Below are 17,412 nucleotides of genomic sequence, written 5' to 3' on the forward strand. Positions count from 1 at the left end.
TTGTACTAGCGGTTAAAATGAAGCAGACGAGCACATCCTAGTATCTTAAAGGGCATTAAAATGAAAAATTCAGTCCCCATCCTAATTCTCTGTAACGTTCACTTGGCAGCGGGCAAAGTTCGATATTTCTACCATTCTTGATGCAAGGTACAGGTAAATATATCTGCACACAAACTGTCTGTATTATTTATCAATGTAAATATTGAATTCCTTGTGTAACAGCAAAAACACACTCCCACTAGCCGGTTGGTAACGGTGACCTTGAGCCGTGCGGCTACCCGTGCGGTCTGAGGCTTCTTGTCACGGCTCGTGCGGCTCCCCTCGTTGGAGGATCGAGTCCTCCCTGGGGCGAGGCTGTGTGTGTGTTGTCCTTAGCATAAGTTAGTTTAACTTAGATTAAGTGGTGCGTAAGCTCTGGGACCGTTGACCAAAGCATTTTGGTCCCATAAGACCTTACCACAAATTTCCAATTTTTTTCGAAGTGTGTAAAGACGGTAACTTACAGTATTTCCCCAACGAATGATTTTATCTAAAGCACATAAGCTTTCCCTCTCACAATGAATATTACAAGGGTCACAACGTTATTTACACATCTGTATCATTTATCTATAGTATGTGAAGTATGTGACTTACAATATTTCCACGTCTAAAACGACGATAAATAGTTTAGACAAGAAGACAATAGAGGCTTTCGAAATGTAGTGCTGCAGAAGAATGTTGAAGATTAGATCGTTAGATCAAATAACTAATGAGAAGGTACTGAATAGAATTGGGAAGAAGAGAAATTTGTCACAACTTGACTATAAGAAGGGGTCGGTTGATAGGACATGTTCTGAAGCATCAAGGGATCACCAATGTAGTATTGGAGGGAAGTCAGGAGGATAAAAATCGCAGAGGGAGACCAAGAGATGAGTGCGAAAAGTAGATTCAGAAGGATGTAGGTTGCAGTAGGTATTTGGAGATGAAGAAGCTTGAACAGGATAGAGTAGCATGGAGAGCTGCATCAAACCAGTCTCTGGGCTGAAGACGACGACAACAACAACAACAATAATAAACGTACAAAACACGCGTAAGCAAATATGTCAGCTATCTTGAGATACACTTGACGCATAGGCCAGGACTGCGGATTGTCAAATTAAGTGCCTCAATGCTATTTCCGTCACAAAATTTTCGGTATTATGGTTCTGTAACAGCATAACAACGTATTTGGCTAAAATAACAGGACGATGTGATAGCTGGTAGTTTCCTTGGGCCTCATGGCTATGTTACTGGCAGCAGAAAAACGAACCTGATCAGGTATCATTTTAGCAGGGGGAAGAAGATAACGTTAATACTGGCTAAATTTTTTATTACTTTTGATGGTGGACCTACCTGTCTGCATATTTTCCTAATTATAAGTATTACTACTACTGACTATTATTGCCCCAATAGTATGTGCCATGCGTTCAAGGCAGTGGCAGTCACCATAATTCGGGTAATGGAAGTCACCATGTCAACCGACGTTTGAACGATTTTCCGCTGAATACGCAGAACAAATGATTTGACTATAAAATGGGTATGTATGGGGCAGTTTATTGCAATTTTGTGCAACATGTGTCTGGTGATGTATAGGGTAATTCATTCCTATTTCAGTGAGGCTAGTTGTTATTTAAAGTATGGTACAAAAATTGTAGTATCATCATCAACAACTGCACAAATAACACAAATTTTGCTTCCTTTTGTTTGGTACTAGTATTTAAAATTCTCATTGACAAGCGTACCTTAACCTGTAAGAAAGATCAGCAGGAGTGGCATTTATGTTTTGTAACGTTTTGCAACAAATCTTTATGAATTTATATAAATAGTGTAGACAATATTTGGTTTTTTTAAAGAGTGGTACAGTGATCGAAGTTTACTTGTTGTCAACTGCAGCTTAATCTGTAAGTTACATTACGAGTGCCGATGTGTGAGCTGTGTGTGTTTTGTACTGACACAGAAGAAATTAATTATGTATTTTGACAGATAATACAGTCAATTTATGTGGTGCCTTACACCAGATGTGATACAAATATCTAACTTTGCTCATTGCAAAGTGGGAGTTACAGAGAACAAAATGGGAACTGTATTTTCCGTTTTAATGTCGTGCAAAATCCTGAGATGTGATTGGCTGTCTCATTTTAATAGCAAGTAAAACACTGAGCTCTGACTTACGGAGAGCAAAACATGTGTCTTTTGGCTTAAAAACGGTCTGAATGGCTACGTGGCATTGCTTAACATGGGGTTGAAAAACATTAAGGTACTTCATTTTGTCTGGGAGATCTAAATATGTGTGTTTGCTTATAAGTTCTCTAACTGACCAAGTGCTTTTTTAAAAAATGTGTTTAGCCGCTAAAAGACTGGGCGTCTGGCTAAAAAAAGTCATAGGTCAGTTAAATACTGTTCTGTGATGGGGACACCTATATATGGGTGAGTTTTCTTAAGAAGTTCTCTGATTGGTCAAATGACATAGCTTACGATTCTTAAAAGCTCTGTGACTAGTCCGTTTCCAAGAAAGTGATGTGGCATGGGAGAGGGATGGGGCATGATGATGTCACAGACAGGGGCATGACTATTGGTATCATGTGTTCAATACGTACGTATTTCCGAAAATTGTGTTCGAATGCCCACACCCGTACTTTTGTCATAGTATCTTGAAGATAATCTCTGTAAAGAAACTGGCTGAACTAGAACGAAAAATCATAACATCGTGCAAGGGAACAATCTGATACTGGGGTGTCAGTAAATAATGGTGTTTAAAGTAGCGTTCTCGTTGTCATATCAGGAGAATGGGTAATACGCTGGATTTTACGTGGAGATTGAATATGAGAAAGGTTTATGCAAAGTAAGAGTTACAGTTTTGACTACTGACTAACGTTAAATGCACAAACAAACAAATGATTCCACAGTTTTTAAAAGAATCCAGATAGTTTCGTGTGCTTTTGTTTTATTATGCAGTAAACGTAGTGCCACCACCTTGGACAGAAAAGGGAACAAAACTCAAATTAGCTCTTGACAGCTAACAGCTTGTGTCAAACAAATTCGACTGAATATACTGAACAGATTATGGCCTTTGTTTTTGGCCCTCAGAGCAAACATATTCACTGATATAGAAAAAGGCTGTCTAATACAATGCGATTTTACAGAAATTTCTAGATAAAAAAGCACATAAGAAAATAGCGGTTCGCTTTCGTGTGCTCAGCCGAGTTCTTGAATCCATTTCATGCACAACATTACGTCAGCACAAAGCGTTTCGAGACTGAATAAATAAGAAATAGAGAAAAGCTAAAATGATGGTTTTAATGGTTGAGTTGTACTAGTCTCCTCCCACTAGACAATACACAGAACGTCATACAACCAACTTTAACTATCAGAAAATTCCTTCTTTGCGATGCTGTTCAGCTGGCGCATCATATTCGCATCTTCTTCGGTCTCTGTGAAACGTCAGAGACCCTTTCTGTATTTTGTTGTTTTCTGATTGGTTTGTGCTGATAACAACAAACTCGTTACACATGCTAATTTTTATCAGAAGAATACTCTCCGTATCATTGTTTATATCCGGGAATAAAGTTGTGTGGGAAAACTTCGAACGCACTTTTCTTCTCTTCAGAACATTATGGAGAATGTAGTGAAAACTTGATTTACGGATGTTCAGTTCGTTATTCCACTGCGATTTGTGACAAAAGAACGGCGAGACTCTATAGCCGCACGTGTACTGCTAGCGTCCTTGCAACTGATTCATCGAATGGGCATTTGCTGCTAACAGTCGTTTGTTCAAGCTGCCGTCGTAATTACTACATTAACATCTCTTATACGGCAGGAATAAAATTCGGAAATTTTTGGGCGGACGATGTTCTTCAAGTAACAGCCCAGTCGTCTTCCACAGGGACTGTCTACTGTGTCTTTATGGGCACTCGCTTCCCAGGCGCCAAGCAAAATGGGAAGTACGGTTGGGATAGTGTCGGTACTTATAACTGAGTTGGACTCTCAATGCCCGCTGCGCCCTTTGACACTATTTGCTCTTTTGAGCCTGCACAGTTATTCTGTGAAATGCACTGTCTTTCAGCTTTCTGAGCTCTAGCGAGTGATATAGCCAGCGATGTTATTGTAAACCGTGTGCCAGACCTCAATCTTTGTTTTAATTAAAACGTCCGTCTCTGTTTATTACATTTTCTGATATCTGTATTTCGACAGATTCCTTAACTCCCTGTTTGCTGTTGATTATTGCGAACACTCCTTTCTTACGTCGATCACCTAGTTTACTAGTGGTTTGATAGCTGGAACATGATGTGTACAGGTAGTTATTGACCTACCGGACACCTCTATTGTACGGTTTTGGAATAATTTTCCTGGCTTTGAGAACACAACTTACAGCTCATGCCTCCTCTGTGCTCCGCTATCAGTAGATTCTTTGTTGTTTGTTCAGATAACTTCAGTTTTTGTTGATGTTAAGTGATGATGTGTCATTAAATTTACGTTTTGTGTGTCGCACGTAATTACTAAGAATCAAATTTCATATTTAACAAGGTAATTATGTATTGATTAAGCCTGTAACCACGTCAAGTAACCGTCCGGTCATCTCATGCCCTCAGCTGTGGAATCGAGGAGTTAGTAACATCCGACAGTGACAACGAAAAGTGGGGTTGAATATTATGGTATTTTCTTCCTGTGGCTGTAGTTCTTCCTAGTTTAATCTTCTGAAGATTGAATTAGTTTGAAGGAGTTCAGCTGATGCCGCCGCAGGGCTTACAGGGTAACAATGTGTATGACAACAACAAGAGCAAATGAAGTACTGCGCATCATCTGTTAGAAACCATACATTTTACAAGCTAAACGGGTAAATTATGCAGCACCTACGTCTGCAGTTGTACCGTCAAGGAAACCTGCATTGTGTAGTACACTGGAGTATCCGCGTCGAAATAAATGAATATGCCAGACATGTGGAATCCACATGACAAAGAGGCGTGGTTTGCAGAGCACACAGAAGTGAACTGTCTCTGGTTTACCAGTGGTTACACCATGGCGCCTCACAAGAGAAAATTGTGAAACATTTTTTATGTGAATACCTATATTTATGTTGATTTGACAAACATCTACATCTACATCTACATCTACGTGGTTAATCTGGAATTCACACTTAAGTGCCTGGCAGAGGGTTCATCGAACCACTTTCATACTACTTCTTTACCATTTCACTCTCGAATGGCGCGTGGGAAAAAGGAACACCTAAATCTTTCCGTTAGAGCTCTGATCTATCTTGTTTTATTAAGATGAGCATTTCTCCCTACGTAGGTGGTTGTCAACAACATATTTACGCATTCGGAAGAGAAAGTTGGTGACTGACATTTCGTAAATAGATCTCGCCACAAAGAAAACCGCCTTTGTTTCAGTGACTGCCACCCCAACTCGGGTATCATATCAGTGACACTCTCACCCCTATTGCGCGCTAATACGAAACGAGCGCCAACGCCAATTAAACTATAATTTAAAAAAAAGGTTTTATTGCTTGTAAATGAAGGGTTAGGATTAATAAACGAATAGCACTAATTTGCTTTTGTTGTACAGTATTACTTTTATTGAGTTCACCGGATTTCGACTTTTTATTTATTTACTTGTCATTTTTTTTACTTGTTACATTGCACTACCACCACACTGCCAAAGATGTTACTTATTGTATGTTTCTGCGTCTCTTCCAATGTTATTTACAAACACTATAACTTCTTGGGTGATAATATTCAGTAAATGCCTGAAGATGGCTTGTAAGCCGAAAACCGATTAACACAATAAAAGTAACACCGTAGAACAAAAGCATACTAATAGATTTCGTTTATTATATTGTTGTTCTCGTAAGATTCAGTTAACATAATCGGTTCATTACTTTGCCCCAGAAACTTTAACATCTGCGTGTAATTTCATTATAAGATGATGTTCTGGTAGTTAAACTGGCACCAACAAAACTATACAGTCTGACAGGCGACGAAGCAGGGACTACTCGTAAGAACGTAGGTCGCAGTATCGTACGAAGACGACTGGGTCGATCCTCGAAATATTGTACGTAAAATGGAATCAGCAGGTCGAGTGAGTACCTGAGAGCACGCCATTATGTAGTAACGCCGAGAAAATGCGAAATATTACGTACAAGGAGAGATCTAAATACAAAGAAACATCAGGACGATACACTTGCCAACAAATGTGGCTCGGTAATGAAGATTTAATGCAGGAATTATCGGAACTCCAATCCTTCTCACCGATCATAGCACCGTCGGCCTTCCGTCTGTTCACATCTTTTACAAAAATGTGATAAAACAAAGTTTCTTATTTTGTAGAGCTGCTATAACCCCAATCTGGGACTGCAACATACTCACTGGAAAAACGTAAATGCATTTAAATCTTTAAAAATTCTAGCCTTCCTCTGCCAGGCTGATAATCTTATCTTTTCCTCGTATCCGACGAACGCAAAATCCACAGAACCACATAGCAATGAGTGCAAACGGTTCATAGATTAGGGTGATTTCTTGGAAACATCGTAAAATCAGGTCGCTTGTGGTTTGCAGTGTAGTGAAAAGTTTTCGATAGCCATGGCGGAAAGAAATCCTATGTCGAAACATCTACAATATCTGTACTTTTACATATGATAAATATGTGGATAGACTGATAGATACACATACTCTTTGCTTCATAGATTACAAGTTGCCCTCTTATTTCGAAACACTACAGTGCGTTTAATTTTAAGGCAATAAGGTCATTCGAAAGACTGAAACTTATACAGGATGTTACAAAAAGGTGGGGCCAAACTTTCAGGAAACATTCCTCACACACAAAGACAGAAAATATTTTATGTGGACATGTGTCCGGAAACGCTTGCTTTCAATGTTAGAGCTCATTTTATTACTTCTCTTGAAATCACATTAATCATGGAATGGAAACAGACAGCAACAGAACGTACCAGCGTGACTTCAAACACTTTGTTACAGGAAATGTTCAAAATGTCCCCCGTTAGCGAGGATACAAGCATCCACCCTCCGTCGCACGGAATCCCTGATGCGATGATGCAGCCCTGGAGAATGGCGTATTGGATCACAGCCGTTCACAATACGAGCACGAAGAGTCTCTACATTTGGTACCGGGGTTGCGTAGACAAGAGCTTTCAAATGCCCCCTAAATGAAAGTCAAGAGGGTTGAGGTCAGGAGAGCGTGGAGGTCATGGAATTGATCCGCCTCTACCAATCCATCGGTCACCGAATCTGTTGTTGAGAAGCGTACAAACACTTCGACTGAAATGTGCAGGAGCTCCATCGTGCATGAACCACATGTTGTGTCGTATTTGTAAAGGCACATGTTCTAGCAGCATAGGTAGAGTATCCCTTATGAAATAATGATAACGTGCTCCATTGAGCGTCGGTGGAAGAACATGGGGCCCAATCAAGACATCACCAACAATGCCTGCCCAAACGTTCACAGAAAATCTGTGTTGATGACGTGATTGCACAATTGCATGCGGATTCTCGTCAGCTACACCACGAAGATGACGTGGTGCAGATGATAAATTTAACCGACAGTAAGAAGATGCTGTGATATGCAAATGATTAGCTTTTCTGAGCATTCACACAAGGTAGGAGCCGGTGGCGACATCTACAACGTGCTGACATGAGGAAAGTTTCCAACCGATTTCTCATACACAAACAGCAGTTGACCGGCGTTGCCTGGTGAAACGTTGTTGTGATGCCTCGTGTAAGGAGGAGAAATGCGTACCCCCCACGTTTCCGACTTTCATAAAGGTCGGATTGTAGCCTATCGCGCTTGCGGTTTATCGTATCACGACATTGCTGATCGCGTTGGTCGAGATCCAATGGCTGTTAGCAGAATATGGAATTGGTGGGTTCAGGAGGGTAATACGGAACGCCGTGCTGGATCCCAACAGCCTCGTATCACTAGCAGTCGAGATGAGAGGCATCTTATTCACAAGGATGTAACAGATCATGTAGCCACGTTTCGATCCCTAAGTCAGCAGATGGGGACGTTTGCAAGACAACAACCACCTGCACGAACAGTTCGATGATGTTTGCAGCTGCATGGATTATCAGCACGGAGACATGGCTGCGGTTACCCTTCACGCTGTATCACAGACAGGAGCGCCTGCGATGGTGTACTCAACGACGAACCTGGGTGCACGAATTGCAAAACGCCATTTTTTCGGATGAATCCAGGTTCTGTTTACAGCATCATGATGGTCGCATCCGTGTTTGGCGACATCGCGGTGAGCGCACATTGGAAGCATGTATTCGTCATCGCCATACTGGCGTATCACCCGGCGTGACGGTATGGGGTGCCATTGGTTACACGTCTCGGTCACCTCTTGTACGCATTGACGGCACTTTGAACAGTGGACGTTTACATTTGGATGTGTTACGACGCGTGGCCCTACCCTTCATTCGATCCCTGCGAAACCCTACCTTTCAGCAGGATAATGCACGACCGCATGTTGCCAGTCCTGTACGGGCCTTTCTGGATGCAGGAAATGCTCGACTGCTGCCCTGGACAGCACATTCTCCAGATCTCTCACCAATTGAAAACGTCTGGTCAATGGTGGCCGAGCAACTGGCTCGTCACAATACGCCAGTCACTACTCTTGATGAACTGTGGTATCGTGTTGAAGCTGCATGGGCAGCTGTACCTGTACACGCCATCCAAGCTCTGTTTGACTCAATGTCCAGGATTATCAAGGCCATTATTACGGCCAGAGGTGGTTGTTCTGGGTATTGATTTTTCACGATCTATGTACCCAAATTGGGTGAAAATGGAAACACATGTCATTTGTCCACTGAATACTCGTTTATCATCTACATTTCTTCTTGATGTAGCAATTTTAACGGCCAGTAGTGTATATCAAACAATATACCCCTCGATATGGCTGCTGAATACTTCCCACTTCAGCATTCAAGCGTACATACCCCGCGACCCTTTCCCGAGACGTTAACTCAGCGCACAAACTCACAGAACAGAGCATCGCAAAACGGGGCACAGCAGCCCAGAATCGCGCAGAATGGAGCAGAGTAATCGTAGTTCTGCAATAGTGTTCCAGCGTGGGTCAATAACAATGGTGAAAGGGAAACGCTTTCCAAACAGAACTGCGCACAAACAAACCATTTGCTTTGATGTACCGCCACTGCGCGGAACTAGTTCATTGTTGCACAGATCGGGACGGTTTAACTCTAACGTGACCATACGTCCGTCCCTCATTCGGCGGGGCTGTCGTGCTTTCAGGTTGTCTGTCCAATTTGCCGAGCCAGAGGAAAAACATCCCGCTTTTGGAAAGAGACCAAACGACAGTTGATCGACCATAGCCCCCGCTACCAGCCTGTATTCGTCACATTCAAAACGCGCGGGTTACCGCTGCAGGGTCGGCGGCGTAGAGAACAGAGAACGAGTAACATGCGAGAACGACGGAGATGCCGCCGCTCAACTCAGCCAACAACCACATCGCGCGAGTGAGAACTTGACATGCGGCAGTTTTAGTTTATATTGGAATGTTCGGCCGCACGTGCACAATCAAACAACTCGTTCAACGGTTTTATGTTTGTGTGTTTCCAACATTAGAAAAATGTGCAAAGGTAAGTGTACCTTTAATATTTTTTTGCAAAATATGCATCCATTTATTAAACAAAGATGTTACCTGTGAAAAGTGTCGTACCGATCTTAGTGATGGTCTGAGAAAAACACAGGCTTTCCGGTCGAGCTGCTGCTTCCAGCTCGTCAATGGTTGCTTTTTTTTTCAAAAAAAAAAAAAAAAACATTTGCCGACTTTGAAGAATTTGGATGCAGCTGCAGCGGAAGTTGCAGGGGCGTATAATACACTTCAAGAAAACCACAGCTTTCGCTAAAATGACTGTGCCTCTAATTTAATTCAAACCTATTTGCAGAAAAAATTTTGATGTGCTCGTAAAAAATCTCATGGTATTGTTGTAAATGTGCTGGCACCTATGGCGACGGATGAATCGACAGAGCATCTTCGTCAAGCTCACTATATTTCCTTATTAACGGTTGCTTCAAATCATGGTTCAGTGAAATTATTCCCTTTTTTGATTCGATATTTTTTTACGTTATGAAAGTCTAAAAGTCAAGATTTTAGAGTTTCGATTATTAGACATATTATCGTGTATTGATTTATATAAGAAAACTGTGGTATTTTGTGGAGTAATGCCAACTGCAATTTTGAAGGAAAGAATAGAAAAGGTTGTACTAGTATTTATACTAGTATACTAGTTTTTAAATTTGAAGCTGTGACTCTGAAGACAACTCTTTGGGATTGGAAGTGGAAACTATATAGCTCACAACGCAATCCAGACAGCTTCGAATTGTCTCCATGTGGAGTTCGAATGTGTCATTGTGTCTACAGCTTTCGAATGGAAGCTCTCGAAGAGTTCTCTGATTCCAATGACTCAGAGTATCAGAAACTGCTGGGCTACGACAAAACCAGAAGGGTTGCGTTAATGCCGGCGCTTGAAAGCGTTTTCAAAATATTTCAGCCCTTAAAAAACCGTTCTCTGAGCATCAATAAATGTCCAAATATTTTAAAATTTTTTTAAGAAATCCCACCTGTCACCTAAGTTTATGCTTCTTGTGTGCACAGGCAGCCAATTTCCATCAAACAGTGCTAAAAATTGAAGCACAATGCATATCTGCTGTAGAATGTACAAAGGAAATTGTCTCCTAGATAACTTGGCACGTAGAGTTCGCTTTTTATTACTCACACCGTCCATGATCTAATAACAAAATTACAAGGAACTGACGCTGTCGTTCAGGGTGTAAGAACCGCGGCGGCTAAATTTCATAAGACGAGCAAAGAATACTTGGATCAGTGGTGTCAGTTCATCGCAGACTTCGCAGTGTTTGAATATACAACTTTGACAAAACGAGCTACGTGGGAAGAAATATAGATTGTGACAGATTTCCTGGTTACACAAGGATTTATTAGCAGCGACCAAGATACGTTCGTATTCGATGGATTTTCACTTACTTCCAACTACGTCACAGATGAAAAAATATCAAGCTGAAACGATAATACTGAAGACCGTTGTGTGGAGTTGTTCACGCATTTCCTCGACAACCGTCTGAACTGTACGAAATTACGTATAATATTTATATTTGCCTGGAAGTAACACACCTGTCGAAAGAGTTTTTTCTCTAGAGAATAAGATATGGACAAGTGACAAAACACAGTTAACTGTAGCGCTTTTGAAAGTAATTTTGGCTACCAAGACTAACATCAACAAATCATGTGGTAAGTTCCATTCCTCCTTGAAAACTAGACCTGACATTTTGAAACTGATTTCCTCCAGAGACAAATATGAAACAAATGTGTCTGCAACCGCAATCTAATGTTGATTAATTCCAATTATAGATAATGAAAACATTGTTACCGTGTCCTTGTTTTTGAATAAATTTTCAACAGTAAAATAAGTTTTTTCCCTCAATTCTGCAAGCGTCCCCCTCTGACAAAGGAAATGGCCGCGTCACGTCTGACGACCGCACCCAAGCGCTCCCCCTGTCATCACCAGGCGCAGCGCACGGCAGCTGCGGACGCGGCTTAAGCAACACCAGAGCGACACGACAGTGCAGCTGCCGCCACAAACGCACACTAACAATACTGTAATAAAAATTTGAAAGCCAGGCCCACCGGCTAGCGTATCCTATGTCAGACTCTCCAAGTTTTAAAGACGCTGTGCTCTTACAGGATCCTGAGCGATGATTTTCCCAAGGATATAGATCACGGCATAAAAACGAAATACTTAATACGGATTTGCAGCGGAAGAGCGATTGTAATGGTCCTTCCACGGAGCCTAAGTGAAATAGTTCTCTAGAAAGTGTAATAAGCAAAAAACCTGAAACATCTATATCTACATCTACATACATACTCCGCAATCCACCATACGGTGCGTGGCGGAGGGTACCTCGTACCACAACTAGCATGTTCTCTCCCTGTTCCATTCCCAAACAGAACGAGGGAAAATTGACTGCCTATATTCTCTGTACGAGCCTTAATCTCTCTTATCTTATCTTTGTGCTCTTTCCGCGAAGTATAAGTTGGCGGCAGTAAAATTGTACTGCAGTCAGCCTCAAATGCTGGTTCTCTAAATTTCCTCAGTAGCGATTCACGAAGAGAACGCCTCCTTTCCTCCAGAGGCTCCCACCCGAGTTCCTGAAGCATTTCCGTAACACTCGCGTGATGATCAAACCTACCAGTAACAAATCTAGCAGCCTGCCTCTGAATTGCTTCTATGTCCTCCTTCAATCCGACCTGATAGGGATCCAAATGCTCGAGCAGTACTCAAGAATAGGTCGTATTAGTGTTTTATAAGCGGTCTCCTTTACAGATAAACCACATCTTTCAAAAATTCTACCAATGAACCGAAGACGACTATTCGCCTTCCCCACAACTGCCATTACATGCTTCTCCCACTTCATAACGCTCTGCAACGTTACGCCCAAATATTTAATCGACGTGACTGTGTCAAGCTCTACACTACTAATGGAGTATTTAAACATTGTTGTTGTTGTTGTTGTTGTCTTCAGTCCTGAGACTGGTTTGATGCACCTCTCCATGCTACTCTATCCTGTGCAAGCTGCTTCATCTCCCAGTACCTACTGCAACCTACATCCTTCTGAATCTGATTAGTGTACTCATCTCTCGGTCTCCCTCTACGATTTTTACCCTCCACGCTGCCCTCCAATGCTAAATTTGTGATCCCTTGATGCCTCAAAACATGTCCTACCAACCGATCCCTTCTTCTAGTCAAGTTGTGCCACAAACTTCTCTTCTCCCCAATCCTATTCAATACCTCCTCATTAGTTACGTGCTCTATCCACCTTATCTTCAGTATTCTTCTGTAGCACCACATTTCGAAAGCTTCTATTCTCTTCTTGTTCAAACTAGTTATCGTCCATGTTTCACTTCCATACATGGCTACACTCCAAACAAATACTTTCAGAAACGACTTCCTGATACATAAATCTATATTCGATGTTAGCAAATTTCTCTTCTTCAGAAACGCTTTCCTTGCCATTGCCAGTCTACATTTTATATCCTCTCTACTTCGACCATCATCAGTTATTTTACTTCCTAAATAGCAAAACTCCTTTACTACTTTAAGTGTCTCATTTCCTAATCTAATTCCCTCAGCATCACCCGATTTAATTTGACTACATTCCATTATCCTCGTTTTGCTTTTGTTAATGTTCATCTTATATCCTCCTTTCAAGACACTGTCCATTCCGTTCAACTGCTCTTCCAAGTCCTTTGCCGTCTCTGACAGAATTACAATGTCATCGGCGAACCTCAAAGTTTTTACTTCGTCTCCATGAATTTTAATACCTACTCCAAATTTTTCTTTTGTTTCCTTTACTGCTTGCTCAATATACAGATTGAATAACATCGGGGAGAGGCTACAACCCTGTCTCACTCCTTTCCCAACCATTGCTTCCCTTTTATGCCCCTCGACTCTTATGACTGCCATCTGGTTTCTGTACAAATTATAAATAGCCTTTCGCTCCCTGTATTTTACCCCTGCCACCTTTAGAATTTGAAAAAGAGTATTCCAGTCAACATTGTCAAAAGCTTTCTCTAAGTCTACAAATGCTAGAAATGTAGGTTTGCCTTTTCTTAATCTTTCTTCTAAGATAAGTCGTAAGGTCAGTATTGCCTCACGTGTTCCAACATTTCGACGGAATCCAAACTGATCCTCCCCGAGGTCTGCATCTACCAGTTTTTCCATTCGTCTGTAAAGAATTCGCGTTAGTATTTTGCAGCCGTGGCTTATTAAACTGATAGTTCGGTAATTTTCACATCTGTCAGCACCTGCTTTCTTTGGGATTGGAATTATTATATTCTTCTTGAAGTCTGAGGGTATTTCGCCTGTCTCATACATCTTGCTCACCAGCTGGTAGAGTTTTGTCAGGACTGGTTGTCCCACGGCCGTCAGTAGTTCTAATGGAATGTGGTCTACTCCGGGGGCCTTGTTTCGTCTCAGGTCTTTCAGTGCTCTGTCAAACTCTTCACGCAGTATCGTATCTCCCATTTCGTCTTCATCTACATCCTCTTCCATTTCCATAATATTGTCCTCAAGTACATCGCCCTTGTATAAACCTTCTATATACTCCTTCCACCTTTCTGCCTTCCCTTCTTTGCTTAGAACTGGGCTGCCATCTGAGCTCTTGATGTTCATACACGTGGTTCTCTTCTCTCCAAAGGTCTCTTTAATTTTCCTGTAGGCAGTATCTATCTTACCCCTAGTGAGATAAGCTTCTACATCCTTACATTTGTCCTCTAGCCATCCCTGTTTAGCCATTTTGCACTTCCTGTCGATCTCATTTTTGAGACGTTTGTATTCCTTTTTGCCTGCTTCATTTACTGCATTTTTATATTTTCTCCTTTCATCAATTAAATTCAATATTTCTTCTGTTACCCAAGGATTTCTAGCAGCCCTCGTCTTTGTACCTACTTTATCCTCTGCTGCCTTCACTACTACATCCCTCAGAGCTACCCATTCTTCTTCTACTGTATTTTTTTCCCCTATTCCAGTCAATTGTTCCCTTATGCTCTCCCTGAAACTCTGTACAACCTATGGTTCTTTCAGTTTATCCAGGTCCCATCTCCTTAATTTCCCACATTTTTGCAGTTTCTTCAGTTTTAATCTACAGGTCATAACCAACAGATTGTGGTCAGAGTCCACATCTGCCCCTGGAAATGTCTTACAACTTAAAACCTGGTTCCTAAATCTCTGTCTTACCATTATATAATCTATCTGATACCTTTTAGTATCTCCAGGGTTCTTCCAAGTATACAACCTTCTTTCATGATTCTTAAACCAAGTGTTAGCTATGATTAAGTTGTGCTCTGTGCAAAATTCTACCAGGCGGCTCCCTCTTTCATTTCTTAGCCCCAATCGGGATTCTTTTTCCTATTCATCTGCATTAATTTACATTTACCTATATTTAGAGTTTGCTGCCATTCTTTACACTAATCACAAATTCTTTCCATGTTGTATCCTCCTATAGTTACTCAACGACGACACCTTCCCGTACACCCCAGCATCATTAGCAAACAGTCGCACATTGCTATCCACCCTATCCAAAAGATCATTTATCTAGATTGAAAACAACAGCGAACCTACCACACTTCCCTGGGCACTCCAGATGATACCCTCATCTCCGATGAACACTCACCATAGAGGACAACATACTGGGTTCTATTACTTAAGAAGTCTTCGAGCCACTCACATACTTGGGAACTAATCCTATATGCTCGTACCTTAGTTAGGAGTCTGCAGTGGGGCACCGAGTCAAACGCTTTCCGGAAGTCAAGGAATATGGCATCCGTCTGGTACCCTTCATCGATGGTTCGCAAGATATCATGTGAAAAAAGGGAGAGTTGCGTTTCGCAGGAGCGATGCTTTCTAAAGCAGTGCTGATGTATGGACAGCACCTTCTTTGTCTCAAGAAAACTCATTATATTCGAACTGAGAATATGTTCGAGAATCCTGCAACAAACCGATGTTATGGATATTGGTCTGTAATTTTGAGGATCCGTCCTTCTACCATTCTTATATACAGGCGTCACCTGCTCTTTTCCAGTTGCTCGGGACTTTACGTTGGGCGAGAGATTCGCGATAAATGCATGCTAAGTAAGGAACCAATGCAGTGGAGTACTCTCTGTAAAACCGAATTGGAATCCCATCAGGACCTGGCGATTTATTTATTTTCAACCCATTCAGCTGCTTCATTACCCCAGGGATGTCTTACACTATGCCCTCCATATGGGAGCACACTTTTAATGTAAAGTTTGCCACTCACCAATTGAAGATCCCCCTGGGCGGTTCCGTATGGCGACGGCCTGGTGAAATTAGGAGTAGGCCAGTCCTTTTCCAGAGTCGGCAAGTCCGATATTGTTTCTAGTATCCATTTCCTGTGGCGAAAGCAAAGCACATTCTTACTTGCTTATGCCATAGTGTGCACAGCCGCTAATGTACAGTCTAATGGCTAAGGCAACACTGCTAATAACTACACAAATGCAGTGTGATGGTTCCTTTTTTTAGTTCTTTCTGACTGTGAAACACATTAAGTTTATCATAACGATTATAGAAACTACTGTAATTTTCAGACTTTCGTTTCTAGGCATCCGTGTAACAAAAGTTTTATATGTTTTCTCATTCAGTTTTCATACGAGAGCACTTACTTTGTATGTGATGCAGTCTTTCAAATTACAAAAATTACTCCAGAGAAGGAAGGTTTTTCCAAATGTCGAGGACTGTTCCAAGATAAAACATTATTATATACGAGGTTTGTTGAAAAAATTCTGGAACATTTGTAAATTCGCACCAGTGGTGTTCAAAAATGGCTCTTCATCAGTCCCCTAGAACTTAGAACTAATTCAACCTAACTAACCTATGGACATCAGACACATCCATGCCCGAGAAAGGATTCGAACTTGCGACCGAAACGGTCGCTCGGTGCCAGACTGTAGCGCCTAGAACCGCACGGGCACTCCGGCAGGCGAAGTTTCTTTAACTTTGAAGGATTAGTTCATCATGAATTCGTCCCACAGGGACAAACTGTTGATCGATGGTACTGTCGGGGCGTGTGGCGACGCCTACGAGAAAATGTGAGAAGGAATCGGGCTGAAATGTGAGCGAGACAATTCATGGCTCGTGCATAGCGATAACACTCCCGAACGTTAATCCCTATTGGTGCGAGACTGTTACAAAAAAAAAAAAAAAAAAGAATTATGCTGTCTCATCCTCCGTACCATCCAGACCTGGCCCCTGCAGGCTTTTCCTATTTTCAAAGTTGAAAACTCCGTTGTAAAGACGAAAATTTGTAACGATACACTAGATAAAAGAAAATGCACAGACAGCGCTTTCCGCCATCTAGCAAGAAGCATACCGAGACTGCTTCCGGAAGCGGAAACGTCGTTGGGAGCGGTGTATGAATTGTGGGGGAGAGTTTTTTGAAGTAGACCATGCACAATAAGTAAAAACTAAGAGTAGAAAAATTTTCTGACAAAGTTTCGAAATTTTTTGAACAGACCTCGTGCTTAGAAACGAGTATTCTATTCGAATTTAAAAGTATTGCAGTCGATAATATCTTAGCAATATGTGTTTGATAATCTATGTGCTACCTTACTATTCTACTAACACTAGAGTAACCAGTAAGCGAAATCCTATTAAAAACAGGTGTTATCAAAAAACAGTTACAAGTTAAAAACTTTCTGAAATAGAAGTAATTGCCAATCAGACAAATTTTCAGTTTAATGACAAAGGAAGACATTGAAGAAACTTAGTTCGCTAGTATATATCACGTGTCCCATCGTAGTAGACGTTCCGTTTCGTAGTATATGGTGGT

At 41.4% G+C, this 17,412-nt stretch overlaps 1 protein-coding gene across 1 annotated transcript in view; it reads right to left on the reverse strand.

Moving 5' to 3' along the window:
* The window catches only part of LOC126267124 (transmembrane protease serine 4-like), a 166,269-nt gene that overhangs the window by 11,862 nt on the left and 136,995 nt on the right, over positions 1-17,412 (reverse strand). The window contains exon 6 of the mRNA XM_049972042.1: positions 15,865-15,976. Coding sequence (XP_049827999.1) covers positions 15,865-15,976 — 112 coding nt within the window. The remainder of the gene's footprint in view (positions 1-15,864; positions 15,977-17,412) is intronic.

The sequence above is a fragment of the Schistocerca gregaria genome, chromosome 4 (genome assembly GCF_023897955.1).
Source record: "Schistocerca gregaria isolate iqSchGreg1 chromosome 4, iqSchGreg1.2, whole genome shotgun sequence".
NCBI classification, from domain to species: Eukaryota; Metazoa; Arthropoda; class Insecta; order Orthoptera; family Acrididae; genus Schistocerca; species Schistocerca gregaria.